The 24,593-nt window shown below is 43.7% G+C and overlaps 1 protein-coding gene across 1 annotated transcript in view; it reads left to right on the top strand.

Annotated features, from left to right (window-relative positions):
• The first annotated feature begins 6,005 nt into the window (after positions 1-6,005).
• TACR3 (tachykinin receptor 3) overlaps positions 6,006-24,593 on the top strand; it is a 52,102-nt gene continuing 33,514 nt past the window's right edge. The window contains exon 1 of the mRNA XM_063136096.1: positions 6,006-6,448. Within this exon, the coding sequence (XP_062992166.1) occupies positions 6,006-6,448 (443 nt within the window). The remainder of the gene's footprint in view (positions 6,449-24,593) is intronic.

The following is a 24,593-nucleotide window of genomic DNA, read 5'->3' as shown; positions in this document are numbered from 1 at the left end:
GACAATCTGTAATTCCACAGGCAAACCATGCTAAAAGTAGGAGGAAGGTTGCCATGAGTGAGAGGATTCTCCCACACACATATTCACACACACTGGCTCTGTTCAGACAACACGCTAAGCCATGCTGCTTAACCACAAAATGGTTAACGGAATGCATTCCATTAACCATTTTGTGGTTAAGCAGCATGGTTTAGTGTAGTGTGTTGTCTGAATGGGGCCACTGTTGATTTAAAATGGAATGGAGATCTGTTTGGTCTTGAATTTTTGTGTCTGGCTTTATTCTTCAGACTGATTAGTCTTACAATGACTGGATTTGATTATTTAGCATTTGTATTGTTTTATATGGTTGCTTTAGTTCTCTTGACATTTACTGATTCTGTCATGCATTGAGCTGGCAGTATATATTTATACTTATAATTACTTAATGTTTATTAAATTGAATTGTGATTTGTATTGCTCTTGTTGTTCATTGGAGATGCTGTAAGCTGGTTCGTGCACAATCTTATGGAACAGAGGCAGATGAAGGCACATTCCGTGAAGGGACTAGCCCAGTAATACGATTGTAATCTGATCACGTACCCACTGCTTCAGTTCAGATGTCAGGCTTTCTTTCTAAAACTTAGCCCCATCTTCAAGGCTACAATAATTCAACAATAGCTCAACAATAGTTCAAAGGCCTTGTAATTCCTGTTCCTTTTCTAATGTTCCTTCTATCCCAAAGCCTCTGATTATTACTTACATTACAGCTACAGATTCAAAAGTACAGTCTCCTATATTTGTTTAAACTTCTTGGATGCCAACTAGGCAGCTAACCTTTTCACCTTTAGCAGCAATGTGCTATGCAGTCATTAGGAGGTGATGATTTAGATATTTATATGGTGCCTTTCTGCTTGACAAGAGGCATCCAAGGCAGCTGGTGATAATAAGAGGAAATTAAGATACAATCAATACATAACAAGATTATTTTTAAAAAATATATATGGTAGAAGTGACTGATAAAGGGAGTGGGGAGAAGTTCACATATTGCAGCTCCAGCTGGTGCTCTTTAAAGGTCCTTTGCTGGAGATAAGAGAAAATCACTCTTGCCCGGAAGTTTACTACCTAGCAGAAATTTCAAAAAGGATGTTGCCATTCTAGAGTTCACCCAAAGAAGGGCAACCAGGATGGTGAGGGGTCTGAAACTAAGGGCATGACTAGACGGGGTGATATCCTGGGGATCGTCCCTGTGCATTCACATGATGCACAGGGGATCCCAGGAGCAGGGTGGGATGATCCCTCCTTTGGCCTGGGATATCACCCTGCCCTTTTAGCCCACTTCTTCCGTGGTCTCAGGATGATCCTGAGAGCGCAGAACGTGTGGCTTGGCATCGTGGGTTGTCCCAGCTCCTTGCGAGCTCTGTGCCCATCGGAGGTTGGGGGTCGAGGGGCAGGGAATTTATTTATTTTTTAAAAAAACACCTTATGATTTGTGCAGGAGCACTCGTGCGCTCCTTCTCCTTTAAAAACAAAATGGCACGAATGACGTCCTCTTCCTCCTGGGACGTCATGCACTGTGTGTAGACAGAGGGGGAGATCTCGCGATAACCATATTGTGAGATCCTCTCCCCTCTATCACCCTAGACCTGGTAAGTCTAGCCATGGCCCAAGTCCAGTGGGGCACAGTCAGTGGTGCAGTAGAGCCAGGACTCATAGGGACACAGCTCTGGAACTTTCTTGTTAGTAGGAATGTTGACATCATCTGCCACCCACCTCAGACTTCAGTGTTCCCTCTGAGCTTAGCTGCAATTCTCACAGTAGCTGGGGGGAAGTGGCTTTTCCCAGCAACAATATATTGTTCCTTGTTGTAATGCAAAGTATTTGTGGGGGGGGGAGGTGTCCTTGAATGGGCAATTAACAGTCATTTGCTTTACAAAAGACCTGGAATGTTGATATGGATCAACACAGCTGCTTGGATTTTAGGACTTATGGGAACTGTAATGCACCTACATTTTCAAAATTTACCACTATACCACTGGGGACGGCTAAAAGAGTTGACAAGAGAAGATGAAGGGGAGATATGATAGTGCTCTTCAAATATCGGAAAGGCTGTCAAGCAGAAGACAGAGCGGAGTTGTTCTCTGTTGCTCCCAATGGCTCAAACCAAGGGGTGGAAATTGCAAGAAACCAGATTTTGACTAAAAAATTAAGAGTATGCCCAGTCCAACCATTGGCCAGAGTGAGGTGGTCACCTCAGGCAGCAGAGGCTGGGAGGAGGCAGCAAGGTGTAGGAGGAGTGCGCTCTGGGCTGTCCCCTAAGCTTACCTGCTGACTTCAAGTGTGGGGGTGGTAGATGCTGTCTCGTTGCCAGCACAGGAGAAAGATTTAACTACTGGTCCAGTTGGCTTTTTTGTACACAAAATGGGGATGGAGGGGAACACAGCATCTTCTCCTTCACCTCAGCCAGCACAATAGCTTGGACCAGTGCTGATTAGGAGAAACTTCCTAATAGCAAGAGCTGCCAGACAGTAGAACAGACTGCCTCAGGAGATGGGAGACTCTCCTTCTCTAAAGGTATTTAAGCAAAAGTTGCAGACAGCCTTCGGTCAGGGATGCTGTCATTCAGGGTTGTAGACCTTGCAGCTTTGGGGCCACTCCTTGTGTAGCCCCTGGGAGGGGAACACTGTTTCCTGGCTTCTGAGATCACTGTTTTCTCGCTACTAATAGTGGCAGAAAAACAGCCATCTCAGGGGTGAACTCTGGGGGAATGGGACAGGCTTTTGCCTCCATCCCTCCCCACACTAATCCCTAGATCTCAGTGGGCAGGGAGGAGAGATGTGTGTGTGGCAGGAAAGAATTTCTGTGTCTGCATGCATGTGAATTCTACTCCCACCCCAAAGAAACCACTGGATTTAACCCACAGGGCCAAAAAGGTTGTGCACTCTGTTAGGGTAAAAAAAAAACCAACCAGAAGGGAGGGAACAGGAAAACCAGACAAGTCCAAATTCAGTGACCATTCTTTATTGAACTACATGTGTAGGAGGAACCTCACCCTCGTAGGATCGAAGACGAGCTTCTCTACCCAACATCCGCAAACAAGATCTTTTATAACATTCCAGGCCCCTCCGGATGATCTCATGGCTCATCCCTCCTCCCATCCCTTATTGATTGCAGAGTTATACATTTTCCATAAATGAAACTATTTCTAACAGCTAACAGTACATAATACTGTGACACTATGCCCTATTTATGTAACTTACTGTACCAGATAAGCCCCCTGTGCAAGGGCAGGCGAAGCTGACTTTGCTGATCCTTGGGGTGGTTTTCATGATAACAAGGACCAAGCACTGAAGTGTCTGGGATAATGGCAACTTGGATCCGGGATCCAAGCCTTAGAAGATGTGTTTTCGGAAACTGCTACATTTGATGAGGCAGATTAGGGGCATTCCCTGCAGGGGTAGAAAGTGCAGAGCAACCTTGAGCAACTTGCCAACTGCATTCTGATGACTCTTTATTAATGAAAGAGGGGAAGGGAGGGGTCTGGTGGCAGAGCCCTGAGTGCTTGGTGTACACTTTACCTCCAGAAAGGGGGTCTTTTGGTGGGGTTCTTTTGACCACCTTAACCACTCCTGCTGTATTTGTATCCTGCAGTGTAGATCCTGCATTGAGCTAGGGGTCAACTAGATAGCCTCACAGGTCCCTTCCAACTCTAACCTTTTATGGACAGCTGTTTTCATCGCTAGGGAGTGAAGCTTCTCCTAGCCTGGATAACTGGATAGTGGCAGCAATGGCCGATGTTGTGGCTAGTGGCACACTCAGTTCTGGGCATCTGGTTTCCTTTTGATGCCAGGATGCCACCCACGCAAAGTAGCTGTGAAAAGCTTCAGCTGCTGGTACCTGCACCGCCAGCTGGTGGTAAAGGCAGAAAGGTAGGACAGGTGACTGGTCAGTTGGCAACCTCACTGCCCGCACCTGTTCATGATGCATCCAAACACCCCACTGCATGCAAAATATCAACCAGCCTAAGTCAATGAACTGATAAAGGATGGACATTCATCCAAAATCAGCATGATTGATGGAGGCAATGATGACAATGATAATATGCGGTCCAGTCAATAGCATCTTCTAATAAGAGAGAGATGGCAGGGTTCAGTTGCCAGATGCCTGCAGCCCTACTTGTTCGAAAACCACACAAAAGAAATTTTGCTTCCTTCCCTTGCTCAGTAGCTGCTGCAGGTTGAGTGATACCAGTGGAAAACAGAAACTTTATTTTAATTTATCTCAGAACAAGAATGTCACTTCTACCATGAGTTCCCTAATCACATCACAATTAGTCCCATGAAAAATCAATGGAAGTTTGCCCATTGATTTTTGTGGGCTAAAGAATTAGACGGGGTGTGTGTGCTGAGATACACCGGTTGGGGCGGGGGAGACTTTTCAAGTCCAGCTCAGTAATTACTTTAGCATGCTTGCAGCAAAACAAGAAGAAGAAAAACACGAAGACTAGGACTGGAGTTGGATGCACACTTATTGTGGTCTAAATCCCATTGAACAAAATCTGAATAAACATGCACTGGAATGGACTGCATAGCTGCGATCCTATGTATGCTGATTTGCGAGAAAGTCTCGTTGCACTCTGTGAAACTAATGCATGTTTATTCGGAATGCTGAAAAACCTGGCTGTACCAATTGTTCAGTGCCCTAAGTTTTCGTTGGATGAAGTAGGTTCTTTTGACAGTAATCCTATAAATCCACTTACCTGGACTGGGTGGAGCTTACTTCTGAGTGGACGTGTCTAGGATTGGGCATTACAGATACCTTACTTGCTTGTTTTTAAAAGTGTATATGTGGGTGGAGGGGGAGATGCACAGTCAAAAGAATGCAGGACATTTGCCGAAATCATCCATGCCCAGACGCAATGATAGAAAAGACGGGGATCCTACAAAGGCGTTCAATGGGTGGGCAGAATAGAAATTGGGATCTACTGGCAGATCTTTGGATGATTTGCAACAGGTCAGCAAGGATCATTCTGACCTTCCCACCCCTATATTGTTTCATAATAGTAAAAACAAAATGGACAGCAACCCCCCTCCCCATATATTGCTGGAGTGAAGGTTGGGGTGACCGGGAATGGATTTTTGTGAGGAAGGACTGTGAGCTCAGTTTAGTTCTGGTACTTAGTTTTGCACCTCCTGCTCCAGTCAATAGCGGTAGAGGCTAGTAGCTTCGATTTTGGTGGGGCTGTGAATCCATTCTGGGTTTCAGCCAGAACTCTAAAGCAGCTATCCACAATCTGAATCCTATCCCTCAAAATAGTTTCAGAACCTTGGATAGCTCCTTTAAGGATTCAGAGCCCCGCTGAAATCGGAGCCACCAGCTTCCACTGACCAGTAGATACTGGGGTTCTAGTCGATCCACGAAGTGGATCCCGCAAGCACCAAGTCTATTCTCTCTCTCTCTCTCTCTCTCTCTCTCTCATACATACATACATACATACACACACACACACACACACACACACGGAGAGCGAGCGAGCATGCATATAAATCCGGAGAGGAGAGTGTCAACGGAACGTTTCCGCCGCTCTTCGGTTCAGAGATCGCCCCCGCGGTCACTCCATCCTTGACGACCACTCGAAGCGCGTGCCGTTGGCCAACGCTGGCCAAGGGGAGGGGCCGCACGGAGGAGGAAAGCGGGGAGGGGGAGAGAGAAAGGGATCTCACCAGCCTATGGGTGAGCCTATGGGGGCGACCAGCCCTGACGCTGGGTCCGCGGAAGCCTATAAAAGTAGCTTCGGTTCCCGCTCGCCCCTTCTCGCCTTCGCATTCCTGAACAGCACAAGAGACGCCCACCCGGCAGAAGTCGCGCATCTTCCGCGCGCGGGAGGGGGAGACGGGGCGCGCCTCCCACCGCCGCCCGCCAGGTTGGTCGCTTCCCCTCCTTCCCCAGCTCCAGGGTGGAGGGGTGGGGCAGAGGCGAACCGGGTTGCCCGTCGCGCGCGGGGAAGCAGCTCCTCGACGGGGGCGGAGATGACTTCGATCCCCGCGGCCAACTGGAGCGGCGCCGAGCCCGGCGGCGGCGGCGGCAACTGGAGCGAGGGCTTCTCGCCGCCCGCCGGCAACTTCTCGCCGCCCGCCGCCAACTTCTCCAACCAGTTCGTGCAGCCGCCGTGGTGCATCGCGCTCTGGTCCTTGGCGTACGGCGTGGTGGTGGCCGTGGCCGTCTTCGGCAACGTGGTGGTGATCTGGATCATCCTGGCCCACAAGCGCATGAGGACGGTGACCAACTACTTCCTGGTCAACTTGGCCTTCTCCGACGCCTCGGTGGCCGCCTTCAACACGCTGGTCAATTTCATCTACGCGCTGCACGGCGACTGGTACTTCGGCGAGGCCTACTGCCGCTTCCAGAACTTCTTCCCCATCACCGCCGTCTTCGCCAGCATCTACTCCATGACCGTCATTGCCGTGGACAGGTAAGGCGCCGGGCTCGAGGAGGGCAGGGCAGCGGTATGCGCCCCGGCGGCTCGCTCGGGTGCCTGCTCAGCCAGCCGGGCTCCGCGTGCATCTTCGCTTGGTCTTTCAGCTCCGCGTATCTGTTCTGCGCCCCCTCCCTCCACCCCCCCCCCTTTTTTTTAATTGTAGGGCGAATGGACGGCTGGGTCTCTATTGCAGTGCCCTTAGTCGCCTTTTATAGTTAAGAGCAGAGGGGTTGCTTTAGCGGATCGCTCCCTACCGCCTTCTGTGCGCTTTCTTGACTGTGGCTGGCCACGTGTTTCTAGGCACGCCTAAGCGAGGCATGGAACAGAGAACCTACCCCTGTTATTTTGCCCAGCGCCAGAAATAAACTGCATTGGTCAATGGAGGCTCCATTTAACCACCATAGGTTTTAGCCATTACCACCCCTGTTACCTATTAATTTATTTACACTCATCCCTTCCCCACCCCCACCCCTTAAAGTCATCCAGTTTGTAAGGTGCCCTGGTTCAGCTATGATCTTGCAGTAAAGCGTGTTTTCCTCCTGTTCCCCATCTTTTTGGTCTGATGGTTTCCTTTGCTTTCTTGTTAGCCTCCCGGCATCTCCATTAACCAGCCCTCTGTCTCTATCCCAGCATCTGCTCTGATCCTTCGACCAGATCTCTATGAGCAGATAAAGCTGTTCAAATTTCCCTCTTCTTTGTATGCGTTTCTTAGCCGCGCTGCTAGGGGGAAGATCCATCTCCTGGAAACAGTGGAGAGGGGGTTGCTCCCTCCCAGTCGTATTTTAGAAAACATACACTGACCATGCTGGCTGGGGATGATGGGTGTGGTAGTCTAAGACACCCAGAAGATGACAGGTTGTGGAAAGCTGTTGTACACCAACTCTGCTTTCTGCAGTTGTTCAGATTCATGTCATCCTTTCCTGGGTTGTCTGCTGTGAAATCATTGTAGTGTTTTGGGAACATGCTAGTAGGTGCAGAGTGTTTAACAAGCATGTGAGTCTCTCCTCGGTGCATTTGATATTCTGAGAATTGAGCTCATGAAAAAGGTTCGCTCCATCCTGGGGTTCTTTGGACTTCAGCAGATGAGAGCTCAGTTAGAGAGCCTTGGGCACAATCCTATACTGAAGTTGAATCCCTTTGACTACCATAGGTCTTAATCTCATGGAAGTGGGTATAGGATTGCAGGCTTAGGGGCACAATCCTACGCATGTTTAGACAAAAAAAAGTTGCACAACTACAACTGAACAAAAGTCCAACTGTAGGACTTTTTCCTGTCTAAACATGCATAGTATTAAGTGTTTGTAATTATTTGTGCCTCAGTAGGATCTGAGAGCCTGCTTCCTGATGTGGCTTTTATTGTGCAATTGCCCTGCTTCAGACTTGTATGGGTGGGGGTCTCGATGTCATATTCTTTTAGTCATGACCCATCAGCAAACAGAACACAATGAATGCCATGAGCTTAGCATGCTGTTTTGATTGCAAGTGCATTGCTTAACTTATTTTAAAATGAAAGGAGCCAGGAAGGTCTACCCTGCCTTTAGAAATGGGAAAGACTTTCCAATATCTGAGAGTTGAAAGTGCGCTGTCCCTATTTAGTAATAAGGGCCTGCATTCTGTACACGTTCAAATGCAGGCTCTTCTAATTGCTCTGAGGATGCTCCTGGTATGGGTGTTAACATGGGTTTTTCCCCCCCATAATGTGATGTTCCATAATGGGAGTGGGATGCATTCTGTATGTGCTCAGAGGTAGGCTCTTACTAGTCCAGAAATCTGTGTTAGCCTTGCAATGTCATCTCTGTACAGAGCCATTGTAGGTAGAGTATCAGACTAGGAATGGGGAGTCCTCAATTGGCCATGAAGCTTGCTAGGTGACCTAGGGTCAGCTACTGCCTCTCAGCCTAACCTACCTCACATGGTTGTTGTGTGGATAAAAGGAGGGGAAGCACATACATTGCCCTGATCAACTTGAAGAGAGAGTGAGATACTTGATAGACACACCTTTATTATCTCTTTCACCTTTTTATCAAATCCTTTATTTAAAAAAAAAACTGATGCAGGTAGACATCATAGCATAATGAGACAATAAGTTTCATAGCTTAATTATCCGTGATGTAAAGGAATACTTTATCCTGTCTTCTTAAAATTTGCTTCTTATTGATAAATCATCCTGTGGGGTGGGAGGAGGATGTGTGTTTTAAAGAGTCTTGAAATGGTGGGCAAAGATGAGCTATGTTGACTAAGAGCTGTCATCCCTAAGATGAAATCAGTACCCAATTATATCGATCAACAAGTTTTCCCTTGGCTTCAGTTCTTTCAAAGACTTGTAAAAAAAATAATTTGCAACTTCTCTAGATATTGCTACAGATTCCTTTTTCCTAAATAAGACCTTGCAAATTCACCTCATATTTGAAGTCACTTTTTCTATAGCTGCAACTCTAACTCTTTATTGGTGGATGTCTCCATGCTAGCGTAATGCTGGAATAGTCAGAGAACAAAAGAACTGAAGACAAAAATCCATCTAGTTCCTTAAAGTCAGATTTTCTAAGTGTGGTTTATTGTCATACCTTTGCAGATGAGTAGCCAACCCCAGCTGGGGGTGGAGGCTAGATGTGTGACACTTGTATGCATCTGTATTTCAAGCTGTACCTAATTTCTAAGCAATGCACATGTGTACATAATGGACTCCTTTTAAATATGCATGCATCTGCCTTGCAAATAAAGCCACAAAAGTTATTATCCTGGTGACATAAGATCAATGTTAGCCTTTTGTGTCAGGCTGACGAACAGCAGGAGTGGGAAATACAACTTATAGATACCTCCCTTCCTAGTTAGCTGGAAATGAATCATCTTTCCAATGGGTCACCAGGTTAGTGTTTTTACAACCTTGACATACATGTGCATGAAGGTAATTCGTTTAATGTTATGGAGGGGAGGGGCATTTGGAAAGGCTGCCAGCCAGAAGTGGATGCTAGAGAACATACATCTCATGAGGCAGATTAAGTGATGTGACCAACATACAGACAACAATCTGTATACAAAATACAATATACATTGGTTTAAAGTCCCAGTGTTTGATATATTCTAGGTTATCCTGTAAAAAAAATAATGTATGCCAGCTTAAGTGTCATGATTGTTGGTGTTAATTGTAAGTTGCCTTGGAAAAATTTGTATCCTGAAAAGTGGGATCTAAATAACTGTAATAAATAAATTGATGACCTTCTCATACCTCCATAATTACTATAGCAGTATTAGCAATACAGGTGAAAGGGGCATGTTTTAGGAGGAGGAGGAGGAGGAGGAGGATTATATCCTGCCTTTTCCCCAATACTGGGACTCAAGGTGGCTTTACAAATTAAAACATGTACAGTTAAAACAGATAGAGATATACAAAAATTAAAAAATAATTAAACATGCTACAATATTAAAACATTTAAAATGCTTTTTTTAAATATATATATATATCCAATATATAAACAATACCTAAACAGAGGTCCAGACTGTCTCCCAAAGACCAGCTGGAACAGAAAAGTTTTAGCCTGCCTCCTAGAACACACCATGGAGGGAGCCAATCTAGCTACCCTGGGAAGAGATTCCAGAGCCCCGGGGCAGCCACTGAGAAGACCCTCTCCCACATTGCCACCAGGTGTGCCTGTGATGGTGGTAAGGTGAGAGAAGGGCCTCCCCTGAAGATCTCAGAGGATGGGCAGGCTCATAAGGAAGGATATGGTTTTTCGGATAAACTGGACCTGAGCTGCATAGGGCTTTATAGGTCATAACCAGCACTTTGAATTCTGCCCAGAAACAGACTGGAAGCCGGTGGAGCTGTTTTAACAAGGGAGTTGTATGCTCCTTGTAATCACCCCAGTCAACAATCTGGCTGCAGCTCTTTGAACCAGCTGAATTTTCTGAATACTCTTCAAAGGCAGCCCCACATAGAGCACATTACAGTAATCCAAACTGGATGCAACTAAGGCATGGGTCACTGTAGCCATGAGTCATTTCTGTGGCCATGAGTCATTTCTGAGCCTGTTGTTTGATCACAGAGAGCAGACAGTGGTTTGCCAGAATTAAAACTTTCTCTCCTCAAGGAGCTGTTATTCCCAATAAAAAGTTCAAACTCCTCCTCTGTGGGAGATAAGAAATGTCCACTGAAATTTTATGTAGTAACAATAATAAGGCTCTGCAGGTAATTGCTTGGATCCCTGCAGGGATTGCCCCAAGCTGCTGAACATAAAAGGATCATGCAGGAGACAAACTGATGGAGACACCCCAGCAAGACAGCTCTCGTTTCCTTCTTTTTCCCCATGAAAATTTAATTTACTTTGAATCGAAATTAACAAAATAAAGGCAACAACAACCAGAAGAAGAACATGTATAATAATAAATCAGGATCACTAAAGAAACAAAGCTATTCACTAATTATAAATCTTAGTCTATAACCACTATACTTACAGAACATCTACAGGAATATGGTGTAAGCAAGAACTCAATGTCTAATGCAAGAATAAAAATACAATTTATACAGTAGATAAAATGAGTGTGTGTGACTGTGTGTTATTTTGTGTGTATGCGTGTACTAATCAGAAAAAACATAGATAACTGTACATGGTTGGAATTCAATAAAAAAATTGAAAATCTTCAACAGAGAAAATAAATGGAAACCATGGTGCCATAATATCTTTCTAAAAGTTAGGATTCCTTGCTTGCTGCATTTGCTGTGTAGGTTTATACACTGTCAAAATCTCCCAAATTTTATCAACCCACTGCTTTTTAGTTGGTTGCTTTAGAGACCTCCAGTTGCATGCTATATATGATTTTGCAGCTGTATACAATTGCTTAAGGAAATTTATACAAGAATCCAGGATCATTAGGTTGAAAAAGATGAAGGAGTATAGCTTTAGGAGTTACCAGTGGTCTAACATGAAGAAATTCCTTTGGAACCAAAGACTTGTTCCAAAGACTGTTCTAATTTCCAAAGCACCATTCTATACAGCACATGGCAGTAAACCTGGGTTTGCCATAGAGCAGGGCTGGGGAACCTGGGACTCCAATTCCTGTCAGCCTCAACTAGTCTAGTCAATGGTGGGGGGTGATGGGAGTGGAAGTTCATCTGGAGTACTGTAGGTATCCCAGCACTGCCATCATGTGTACATTTGAAAGGGAACAGCAACTGGCAGCAACAGTTGTCCCGGTGCTAAAGTCAGTGGGAAACTTCTATGCCCCTGTTGACCCATCTTATGGTTCTTGTTCTTAAACTGGACTTAGCCTTTCAACAGAGGAAATCTTCAAACAGAGCACGGCAAGCATCACAGCTAGGCATGGTTGTGCAACTGTTGAGGGCCCTCATCCAAGCAGGAGGCCCAGAGACAAGCCTCCTGGAGTTGTCTTCCTTACCAGTGCAACCTGTTTGTTCATCAGCCTCTCACTCTAGACCAGACAGCTGTGTAGTGAGAAAGAGGAGCAGTAGATGTGTGGTATTGTGGTAGGTTAATTGCATGTTGGGAGTTGTAGTAGAGGCATGGAAGAGAACTGGGAGGAAGAGGAAGTGAATTGGGGAGTCAGGAGGATTCTAGAGGAATGGTGTTTGGTTGAGTTTCAGCTTTAGTGTAGGCCAAGAATAAAGAAGCATTTAAGTAGCTGTCTCTGGTGTCGTAGTATTCTTGCAATACAACAATTTGGCAATGAAGGTCGGGTGGCTCTTCTACCTTTCCACCACCCCTCCTCCAAACCCGGGTGAGCCAGTGATTCCATTTACATCTTGGATTAGAATGCTTGATACCTATGTGCTGGCTATTCATGATAAGGAACTTCCAGAGGCACAAAAGTGTGCATTACTCATCCACTCCTTGGGAGCATAACCTCAGAGAATTTTCTATAATTTACTTGTTGTGGATAATAAATAAGAGACAGCTTTGGCTGCTTAAAGAAACTTTTTGGTGCCTGAAGTTAATATTGTGGCAGAATGTCACTGCCTGTTGGTTCACGAGTCCCTGCCAGTCAAACAAGCAAGATAGAATCATTGAGGGAGGGAGGCCCATTGAGGGTGTCATGCCCAAGACCCTTCAGAAACCTGGAGCTTGTATTGAAATGGAGGACTGTCCTCTGTCAGCCCTCCAGGCAGTGGACTGCCCTGTTAAAGTACGACACATGGCCACCCTAGGCCAAAGAAGATGTGGCCTGAAATGTGCTGAAGTATTTGTGGCAACATCTCTTCTAGGTCTCAGGCGGAGGTCTTTCTTTCCCTGCACCTGCTCCATGAGCTCCATTTAATTGGAGATGTCAGGGATTGAACTTGGGACTCTCCGCATGCAAAACAACTGCTCTACCACTAAACTACAGTTCCTCCCCCAGGGGGGAGGCACTTGCTGCAGCATTAAAAACCCATCAGTGCACTTTCTGTTTTAGGGCTATCACCTTATTGGCATTTGAGTGTGAATAAACATGCAGGATTCTGTAAGGCCATAGCTAGACCTAAGGTTTATCCCTGGATCGTCCAGGGGTCAAACCTGTTCATCTTGGTGACACACAGGGGATCCAGTGCTCAGGCAGGGGCGAACCCTAGATGATCCCAGGATAAACCTTAGGTCTAGCCTAAATCCTTGTTTGGCACTGAAATGAGCGATACGTCTTTCAAATACCTGGATGGTCCTGCTGAATTACTCCTCTGGATGCCTGTCGAAGTAGCTGATAGAATCAGTGGAGTGACGGATTATGTAGTGTACTCCATCAAGTCACCCACTCTGTAATCATGCTGAGAAGTACAGTGTGCATCCAAGACTGTTTTTCTCTCAGTACAGATGCAGTGTCGTATGGTTCATTAAGCCTACAAATGTAACCTGGCCTGTTTGACTACTGTGGCTGCTAAAATGGGGATGTGAGATGTCTCTGTGTTTGTAATAGGTCAGACCAACAATCTATGTAACTCAGCATTTTTCCCACTGATAATGACCAACCAGATGTCGTACTGGTGATATTTCTTCCTCTTTGTCGATTGACAGCATAAATTGCCTATATTAGAGAAAGTCGCATACAACAATTTGCATATCAGGGAAAGAGGTAGACAAAAATGCATATCCGATTTTCTTTGAGTTTTGTTTGAGGTGAAATGTTGGCCATTCTAGTTCCAACTAGGAAGACTAATCCTATTTATGTGTCGTTTTTCATGCCTTGCCTCCCCTAGTCATATCCTCTCCTAATGCATTGTCTCTGTTTCTCATCGAGATGTCCCAAGACATTTTGACACCTGAAGTGCACCATTCAAAGGGCTTTACCTATGGTGGTGAAAAATATATTAACAATGTAGATACCCTTTAATGGCATTCCAAAATAGACTGCCTGAGATCAGCTGCCTCATCCTGCCTAGGGGATGAAATGATCCCCAGCCCTACCCTTAACTATATAGAACAATGAGGTTTTAAAATGCGGTGTGTTGTTAAGCAGGGAATCGTGTTCGTTGCAGTAGCGAATGAAGCCATCCTTTTGTTTACTACGTTACGGAAAGGCTGAAGACCAAGCTACATGTTACTTTGAAGTAATAAGCAGCTGCATCTTTCTTATTCTAAAGTAAGCACAGGATGGGTGGGGGGCAGCGATCTTTTTGGGAACAGAGTGTGGGAAGAAGGGGGCCTTTACTCTTTTGCCCTCCCCTGTGGTCCTGATCCAAACCAGGGCCCTGCACTTGTAATTTTTATTGCCTCAAAAGTGATGTTTGTTTTAATGGCCACCCAGAATGAATTCACAGCCCCAGCGACATCAAAGCCACCAGGCACCACTGTTTCCAGTGATACCTCTTAAGAGCACTTATATTAACAGTGGTGTGGCTTGCTGTTCTAACCGTACCTTTTCATAATGCATTCTCTCTCCCCACCCCACTTTGTCTGCTTGTAATGTATACTTACTTACTTATCCTCCCTCTCCCTCTTAATCACTGGGCAATGGCCGTCAGGATTATACATTACACATTACAAAATGTTCACTTCGGGGCTGGAGATTGTAAATTGCTTTCAAACTGAGTGGAATGAAACAATTCCTCTTCAAGTGAAAGGAACCCCTTTGATCTCTGCTGCTGCTGCGGGGTGCCTGCATTTTGCATTAAAAGTTAATGGCCAGTTTGTGCAAGCTCTGTCCTTCCTGGGCACTCTCTCCTGCTGCATGAGGGGGGTGAAGGGCTCTTTAACCCCTTTTGAACATTTTGATTTATCTACTCACAAACCAACGTGGCATGACATGGGTGGGAACAGACTTTACATTGATACAGCGAAGCAGTGGAGTCTGGTGGCTCCTATTTCATCAGGGTGTTGAATCCACTCTAGGTTTCAATGAGAACTAGTCAGATGCTTTAAGGTGGTTTCCTGCAATGAGCAGGGGGTTGGGCTCGATGGCCTTATAGCCCCCTTCCAACTCTACTATTCTAGGATGCTATGATTGTATCAACTCTCTAAAGGAGCTATCCAAGGTGCTGAATAGTGCCTTGGACAGCTCCTTTATAGTTCTGACTGAAACCCAGAGCGGATTCACCATCAGCCTGCCCTGCAACAAAGGCGGCAAGCAAACTTATGCAGCTTTAAAGTTGGACACCTTGTGCCTGGCTCATCTGAGTGAAGACACACCTGCTGGCATCCCTAGGCGTGGCTCTTGCCAATTACATCCCAGTAGCCCCTTAAGGGAGAGATTTGTTCACTCCATTCCCTTGAGGGTGTTGCCCCACAACAGGCTGGAAGGGTTAGGCATAGAACTGTATTGCTCAGCCTCCTAATATTCCCTCATGCCAGATTATATGGACTGCAAAACTATGTGTATGATTGTACTTGCTTCCTAAAATCTGTGGCTCTTCATCCCAACTATGGCCCAGACTGGATTAGCCACAATGGTTGAGAAAGCCTTCTCTGTGGGGGCACCTAAATTGTGGAACATCCTTCCTCAGGACATCCATTAGCCCTCTTCTGCTACCTAGCCAAGACTTCTTTATTCAGACAAGCTTTTAAATTGCCTGATCAGCTTTAATAGCTGATGCTAGTATGTTAGGTGGGGATATATATTTTTAGTATTGCTGTTGTCTCTATAGTTGTTGTCATTGTTGTTTTAGAAATATGTTGTTTTTAAATGACAGGGGCCACCCTGAATGATGGTATATGTTTGTTGTGTTGTTGCTGTTGCAGGGTAGGATATGAGTTTTCTAAATTAAATGTGTAGGTTCAGTGCAGAAAGGGAAAAGCCTGCCATCGTGATCTATTGCTATTCAAATGGTTGTGGAGGGAGATTAAAGAGCCCATTGCTTGGACACTGGCTTTTCAGGAGCAAATCAGTTGGTAGAATTAATGTGGCTTGGCTTCCAGTCCCTGCTTGGTTTAAAATATGGCTCGTTACGAATTATCGGCTGACCTGAGCTGCACCACACTGGGAGCTGAAGGGAAAGCATTAATGTTTTCTACTGGTATTTAAACAGGAATACTAATTCGGTAGTATAAACATTAATACATTCAATGGTAAGATCTGAAGAACTGAAAAAGATATTTGGGTGGTCTTTGCATTTTAGTCAACTTTTAGTCAACCCCATGGTCCCTTTCTTGTTGAGAAATTGATCTTAGCTTTTGTTGCCCACATCTGTTGCTTGCGTGACTGTCTTCGCTTGCAGTCGGAGTCTCCAGTTCATGGCCTGCATGCAGCAATGCATTTGCAGGGCCTGCTGCACACAGAAAGGGGTTAACAGGCAAGGGGAAGTTAACAGTAGGGAACACGGGAACACAGGAACTCAGGAAGGCAGGAAGCTGCCTTCCTCTGAGTCAGACCCTTGGTCCATCTGGCCCAATATTGTCAACACTGACTGGCAGTGTCTCTCCACGGTTTAAAGTAGGAGTTTTTCTAGTCCTACCTGGAGATGCTGGGAATCGAACCTGGCACCTTTTTCTTGCAAAACATGTGCTCTGTCACACGGCCCTTCCATCAATGGAGAATGGAGAATTCCACATGTGCAAGGAGGAGAAAAGCAAGGAAGCAGGACTGGATCATCCCCTGCTTATATAGCTCTTTGCTTGTTCATGCAATAGTAATAATATTAATAATATTAACAATAATAATAATTCCTTAAGACTTCAGTGATTATCTCTCACAAGTACTTATTAGATATTGAGCACCATGATGCTGACATAATTCAGCAAAAGTGAAGCTCTTTCCTGCACTGCTGCATTTCAAATAAATGGAGGGTCATTCTTTCAAATTCTCAGGCACCCTAAAAAATCACTCTCAAATTTCCCCAGTAGTCCTGAGTAGGCATGTGTGTGCCTCCACCTTCCACGACAATAAATTCCACAAGTCTGATCCAATCTTTGTGTTTCCCTCATGATCTCTTTGGTGTTTCCCCAGAGGAAGAGCCTTCTAAATTTACTTTGAATTTCACTTTATCCAAAGTCCAGTAATCACCTCTGGAAATACTCCCAAGCAACTTCACCCCCCTGCCTCCAACTGATGAGTAAATAAGAATACTATGGGAGCAACATCACTAACAGCACAATCCAAATAAATGACGCTGTAGCTGAAGTATTATTGTCATTCTGTCGACAGAATATGGCCATCTTGCTAAAAGTTATCAGAACTATGCCTTTCCACCACCACCACATTTCTACTGGGAATGCCGGAGAAATCCATTGCGGACCCCAATGAGGGGTGCAATAGGCTAATGGGGCTGCCATTAGCCTATTGTAGGAAAATTATGGCCGTAATTGGCATATTTTGTGGTTATAAAGCACTTCTGCATAAATGGTGGCCTTTGTTTTCCCATGATGGCTTAATGTTAGCTGCCATAGCCTATGAACCTTTTATAAAGGTAGAAATACAGCCGACATGGCAGTGGGAAAGGAAAGGGGAAGAGGAGCATGATGTGGCAACGGCAGGACAGGATGTGATGTGGCAGTGCCTGCTCTCTTCTGTCTCGGGTGGTGAGAGTGCTTATATGGGAGCTGACCTTTACAGCACCTTATGGCTTCAACAAGAAAGTGCTGCCTTCTACTTGTATCAGCAGTTAGAGGAAGAGGCCGTAGCTCAGAAGTAGAGCACCTTCTTTGCATGCAGAAAGTCCCAGGTTCAATCCCCAGCATCTCCAGGTAGGGCAGGAAAAACTCCAGCCTAAAATCCTGGAGAGCTGCTGCCTGTCAGTGTTGTCAATACAGGGCTAGATGGGCCAATGGTTTAACTCAGTATAAGGCAGCTTGCTTGGCTCTTAAAGTGAGAAGCCTCTAGAATGCATAGGTATCAGGTTTGGCATGCCACCAATAACTCATCAAAACTCTTGGCCAACATCATCTTGTGGCAGATATTTCTGTAATACATTTATGGAACTACGCCATGAGATGTAGCCATGGCTGTCAGCTTAGATAGCTTTAAAGGAGGATTTTTTAAAAAAAAATGGTAGGAAATAAGTCCATCAATGGTTTCTAGTCATGATTAATATGCCTCCTCCAGCATTGGAGCCTGCATGGAAATACCTGTCACTGGGGGAAGCACTGGGAGAAGCCTTTCATGTTGTGCTTGTAGGCTTCCCAAAGGCATCTGATTGGCCACGGTAAGAAACAGGATTCTCAGTAGCTAGACCCTAGATGTGATCCAGCCAGGCTGCTCTTACACTCTTCACTCATATTTCAGGTGGTTTTTAGTAGTGTTACAAAGCCAAATCTTAATCTGCCAGCAGTAACGAACACTGAACACCAACCTTTTTCTTCCTTGGCTTCCTTTCAACAGCCATGGGCTGCAACAGTCACCAGAACAGACGGTGACCTCTAGTTGTATTGTGTTTTAAACTTTTAAATATTTCTTTACATTAGATTTTATTATGCTTTTGTATTTTATGGTTTGGTGTAAAGGTAGCCAATGTGGTGCCTATGGATACCAGGGTGACCCCAGACAGCTCTTGACTGCTAAAAGACTAATACTACAACACTGGAAAGATAAACGCTCACTGCCTGTAATGCAGTGGATCGAAGACCTAACAACACTAGCAGCATTTGGAAGCGTGATATATAGGTGCCATTCATGAATGGACTTATATTTGGATATTTGCTCTGTCTTTACTGAAGTTTATGAGTAATCTACTCCTTTTTCCTTTCCTTTTCTTTTTTAGAATGTTGTAATATTTGAAACTGGGGCCTTTAAAGTATGTAGTTATACTTGCATTTTTATTTTCATTTTGTTTTATTGTTTGTCTTGTTCAAACTTACAGTAAAAAAAAAAAAGATTAAAAAACCTGTTCCTGGAGCCCCCACCAAGTTGCACTATCCCTACCACTTAAAAAGATAATAATAATAATAATAATAATAATAATAATAATAATAATAATAATAATAATTTTTACTGACTGCTGGGATCGCTTCTAAGCCGAAGCGAGGGCCTCCACCTGCTGCCATTTTTATTTCACACGAATGCCTCTGGGCTACATGATTGGGCATTCTTAGGAAATGGAGGCAGCAGATGGCTGCAGACTGGTGCTTTCCATGGCAGTATGCCCAGCCATCAAGAACAAGAAGGGGAAAGGGGAAAGGTACTGAAAACTGTGGGTTCAATGAAGTTGTTCAGTATATTGTGGCTCAGACCCCACCTCGGCCTTGTACTCAGGTTCTTTTAGAGTTCTGCCTGGTTCTGATTGAAACCCAGAGCAGATTCTCCACCCCACTAACATCAGAGCCACCAGCCTCTACCGGGGGTTGGGGGTATCTTTGGGGACCAGACTTTTCTGCTTCCCACTTCTAATTTTTGTTCATTATTCCTCAAATGGCATCCAAACCTGGCAGTTTGTGATGGATCTTCCCACCCACCCCAGGACATGGGCAGAGAATATATATATATATATATATATATATATATATATATATATATATATATGGGTATGCTAAGATTGAAACAATGTAATTTAGCAGATGTTCTTGATGTTAATATTGCTAAAACTGTGGGAAACCCAAATGCATTATTTCTCCTGGGTTGCATCAGAAAGGCATTAACTTCTAGTATTCTCTTAAAATGCTATTTCCAAAGAGATGGGTGCTAAAAGGGACTCTCGTCCTCAAATACGCCCACTTAAAAAAATAAATCTATCTTTCACAAGATACCATTTTATGGACAATTAGTTTTATCTGTCTCCAGCGTGCACATAGCGTATTGCAAACTTTTCTTTTGCTGATCTTTACGCTAATGAGACTCACATTTTCTTCCTGCAAACTAAGAGAAATTGGAATCTCGATGTGTTAGTTTTGGTCACTGCCTGCTAGAGGCAACCAGGGACTCTGGTGGGGTGATTCTATGGCAAAGACAGTCTGTTCAATTAAAACACATTTCCCAAATGTGTAGAGAATGCTTGTTCAACAATTTCTGTCAAATGCTTGTAAAGTATAAGTAAACTAGCCTGATTTTTTTCCCTTTAAATTTCTTTGCAATTCAGAGTTGCTTCACACAGTGTCAATTTCTTATATTAAAATATTCTTTGGAAAATATTCTTTGGTCAATAAGAAAATAGGAGTTTGTTGCATTGCAGATGTGTATTTATTGTTTGTTTATTTAGTATTAACATTTATATACCGCCTTACCTGCAAAAAAGCCATCAATGCAGTGTACAATTTGAAGTAATAAAAACATAAAACAAAACAAAAAAGAACCGTTAAGACATTAAAACCTCTAAACTACACATTTTAAAAGGCAAGACAGAAATTATGCACCTTTACAACCTTTCTCAAGGCCAAGAAAGTGGGAGTTAATTCCATAATTTGGGGTCGAAATAGGAGAAAGCCCTTTTCCACATGCTGAACAAACAGATCTCTGCAGGTCATGGTGTCCTCAAAAGTGCCTTTCTTACAGATCTTAATACCTGGGCAGGTTCATAGCAAGATAGGTGGTCCCTTAGATAGCCAGATCCTAAGCCATTTTAGGGCTTGAAAGATAAGGATCAGCACCTTGAACTGAGCCTGGAAAGCAATTGGCAACCAGTGCAGGTCTCTCAAGACAGCTGAAATATGGTCCTGGTACCATGTATCAGTTAGCAGCTGAGCTCGCATGTTTTGCACCAACTGAAGCTTTTGGCCAGTCTTCATGACCCATAGAGCATATTGCAATTGTCTAAAAGTGATGTAACCAAGGCATGGGCGAGTGTCCCTAGGTCAGACCAATTCAGGAAGGGTTGCAGCTGGCACAACAAGCCTACATTCAGACAACACTATGGTCAACAGTGGGGTAATAATCAACTCGACAGTTGTTTATCTAAGGGGTACTCCCCACACAATGTGATAATAATCAACCATGGTGTGGATTAGGCATTGAGTTGACTATTAGTCCATGCTGAGTTGACTCACTCATCCCCTGCCCTCTCTCCCTGCTCAGTCTTCCCACTAGTATCCCATCAGCCATTGCTGCCAAAAATCTAACCTGCAGGCTGGACTGGAGCAGCAGCCACTGCTTTGACTGCTCTTGCCTTGTGACTCTATGGGTGAGAAAATAACCAACGGTGTTTGAGAAAATAACCAACGGTGCCCTCCATTCAACACGATAACCAATGGTGGTTCAAATAGCCAACTCTGCACAGCGTTGGTTATTTGCGTTGGTTAAAAAACTCTCTCTACACAACACAATAACCCATGGTGGGTTAAATAACCAGCGGTCAATTATTAAAACCACCATTGTTTATTGTGTTGTCTGAACCCAATCCAAGTGAAGTTGTGCAAATGCACTACTTGCTACTCCCGCCGCTTGAACATTTACACTTGAATAATTGCACCCAAAGTGTAAATAGTTATTTGCATAGTCTAGTAAGGTTTCCCTTCAAGTGAACAGTGGTGATGACTTCCCTGGCTTAAACTCCTTTGAAATCCAAAGCCTAAGCATAACCATGGAGAAAGAGTTCTCTTGAGTAGACCTGAAGGCTCATGGAAAAAGAGACAGCCTTAAGTGTCTTGGTTCAAACCTACTTAGGCTGTATATATGTATAAAAATACAAATTATACTTATAGATCTAAATTAAAAAATACTACTATGATTTAAATAGAAATAAAGTACTTCTTACTATAGTGACATGTGCACCTGCTCTGTCTGCTGTCCAGGTATTACCTGGTAATGGGCAACTTCAAAGTCCCTCCTGTTCTCCCTCCTACTGGATGACATGATAGACGTATACAGAATTATGCACAGTATGGAAAAAGTGAATAAGGAGCCATTTTTCTCCCTTTCTCATAATACTAGAATCCAGGATCATCCTATGAAGTGGGACTATTTATTAACACAGCAAGTAGTTAAACTATGGAATTCACCTCCACAAGATGTAGTGATGGCTACCCCTCTGGATGGCTTTAAGAGGGGATTGGACAAATTCATGGAGGGAAAGACTATCAAAGGCTAATCTTATAGCTATATGCTTCCTCCAGAACCAGAGGTTGTACGCTTATGTCCACCAGTTGATGGGGAACATGGGCACAAGGGTGCTGTTGCACTCATGTCCTGCTTATGGGTTTCTGTGAGCCACTGGTTGACTACTGTATTAACAGAGTGCTGGACTAGATGGACCCTTGGTCTGATCCAGCATGGCTTTTCTTATGTTCTTATGTTCTTTCTTTATCTTTAAACCAGATTGGGACTGATTGTAAGCCTATGCGGCAGAGTCTTGCTATTTACTGTTTTACTCTGTACAACACCATGTACATTTATGGTGCTATATAAATAAATAAATAAATAATAATAATAATAATAATAATAATAATGGTCAGCCCTTCAAATAGAGGATACTCTTCCCTAAAGTAGGAAATATGACCATCCTATTGACATCTTCTTTCTTATCTTGCCAGTCAGAACAATAATCTCCCAGTTCTTCCCAAATCCTTCATAGTTTATTTTGTTTCACCCTATTTAAAAGAGAGACCTGTTTCTATTCTAACAGCATGCGTCGTGGAAAATTACATTTCCAAGCTGAGTGACTAGGTATAACAGATTCACATTTACAAGAGTTCCAGTTTTTTCTTATCTAAAACTATGTACAACACAATACAATGTACAAGACAAGTACATTGTACAAGACAAGTTCAACTCTTATTATGAAGTCAGAAGTTTGTATTTGAGAGTTCCAGATGTCATGTGATATGCTCAGTAGTTTAGTTTACAGCATGGTACTAACCACTGTGAATGGATTTATCATGCCTGTCACCCAAGACTGATAAGATTTCTGCTCTCTGGTAATAAGAAGTTGTATCCAGAAGGCTTTTCTGTTCTGCTTCAGGCACAACGTTGGTCAAGTAGACGTAAAAATAAAAACAGAAATAATTCCAAATACAAACAAGCCACCCAACTCATCAGAGTTAAATTATGGGCACAATAACACATGAAATAAACATGCCTTCCAAAATATTGCATGCTTCCATGCAAAAGAGATATAGATTTACCAGAACTGATTAAATTACTATTTCATCTACACTTATTAGATGTCAGGTATGAGGCAGAATAGATGCTTTGTTGGACTACTGCTTCTTCATCTTTTTCAACCTAATGACTCTGGATTCTTGAATAAAGACCTTAAGCATTGTATACAGCTGCAGAGTCATGTATAGCATGTAATTGGAAGTCTCCAAAGCAACCAACTAAAGAGCAGATAGTTGATAAAATTTGGTAGACTATGACTATATATGAACTTGCTAAGCAAGTGCAGCAAACAAGTTATCCTAACTTTAAGAAAGATATTATGGCACCATGGTTTCCATTTATTTTTGGTTTCATTGAATTCCAACCATGTATACCTATATTTTTCTGATCAATACACACAGGCACTCAGAATAAAATACATCCACACACATTCATTTTATATGCTGTATAAATTGTATTTTACTCATTTATTAACTGTTGAGCTCCTACCTAGGCTGTTTTCCTGTACATAGTCCATAAGCATATCAGCTATAGCCAAAGAATTACAATTGCCTTTGTTTCTTTAGTGATCTTTATTTATTATTATGTATGCTCTTCTTTTTGCTGCCTTTATTTGCGGATCAGGAGCGGGGTGGCGCGGGGGGTCTGTGCTAGGGTGACCAACTGTCAGGATTTCCCCGGATTTGACCTGGTTTTTGTTCTTTCCATGGTGTCAGGGGGGATTTTCTATAATTTTCAATAATGTCCTGGAATGACACACCTTCCCCTTTAAGGCTGCCATTAGCATGGCAGGAGGGAATGACATGCTTTCTTGAGGCACGTCATTCCCCCACCCCGAGCTCCAATTGAGGTCTTAAAGGGGAAAGTGGGTCATTCGTGGACATTATAGAAAAGGCCCCAATTAGAGTGGAAGGTGGTGGTGCAGAATGAAATCCTTTCCCCTCCTCCACTCCAATCGGGTTCTTTAAGGTGGCGGGGGAATAACGTACTTTCTGCAGGACTCAGAAAGCTGCTTCCCCACACACACACACTAGGTGTCCTCTTTTTTGGTTTCCCAAATATGGTCACCCTAGTCTGTGCACAGCCCTAATTACCATACTATGAAGTATCATCAACCACCCATATGTATTTAGAAGATAGTACTAGTTTCTCTGGTATAATTTCGTGATCCCAAATTTTGCTGTCGACAGAAACACAGACAGCCGCTAAAGGCAGAAAATAACCTTAAAGCTTTATGAACATCATAAAAATAATGCATAAAGACAGAGCAAAATGAACCGGAATAAAAATATGCCTGTTACAGAGGCTACTTAATGTCCAGAGGTAATAAAAAAAGAAGACACAGTTCTTGATCTTGAAATGTCAAATGGAGAATTTACCATCTGTAGCTTTGGAATTGGTTAGGAAGAGAGCTGCGGGTATTAACCAAAGAATAGCACAAGAATATAGCCATGCCTCCTCAAAACTATTCCATGCTTGTCATGTCAGCCTGTTCAGGGTTCAGCTCGGATGCCACGTTTTTAATGAGGTGTTGCATTTTAGAGCTGAAGCAAAATTGAGGGCGAAGGGAAAGCATTAAATTTCCAAAACTGCTATGGAGAAAAGCCGGAGTTAGTCCAGTGCCACCTGATGCTTCCTGCTCCTTCACTGCTAAACACTTTGTTTTTTCTGATTCACTGGGAGTGCAGAGAAGCCACCCCAAGTCTTGTGGTAATTAGCCCATTGGATGGTAAGCACCAAAGTTACAGATGAAGACCTTTTT

The sequence above is a fragment of the Elgaria multicarinata genome, chromosome 10, assembly GCF_023053635.1.
Source record: "Elgaria multicarinata webbii isolate HBS135686 ecotype San Diego chromosome 10, rElgMul1.1.pri, whole genome shotgun sequence".
Lineage (NCBI taxonomy): Eukaryota > Metazoa > Chordata > Lepidosauria > Squamata > Anguidae > Elgaria > Elgaria multicarinata.
The sequence above is the reverse complement of the archived record's forward strand: the minus strand, read 5'-3'. Positions and strand labels throughout refer to the sequence as shown.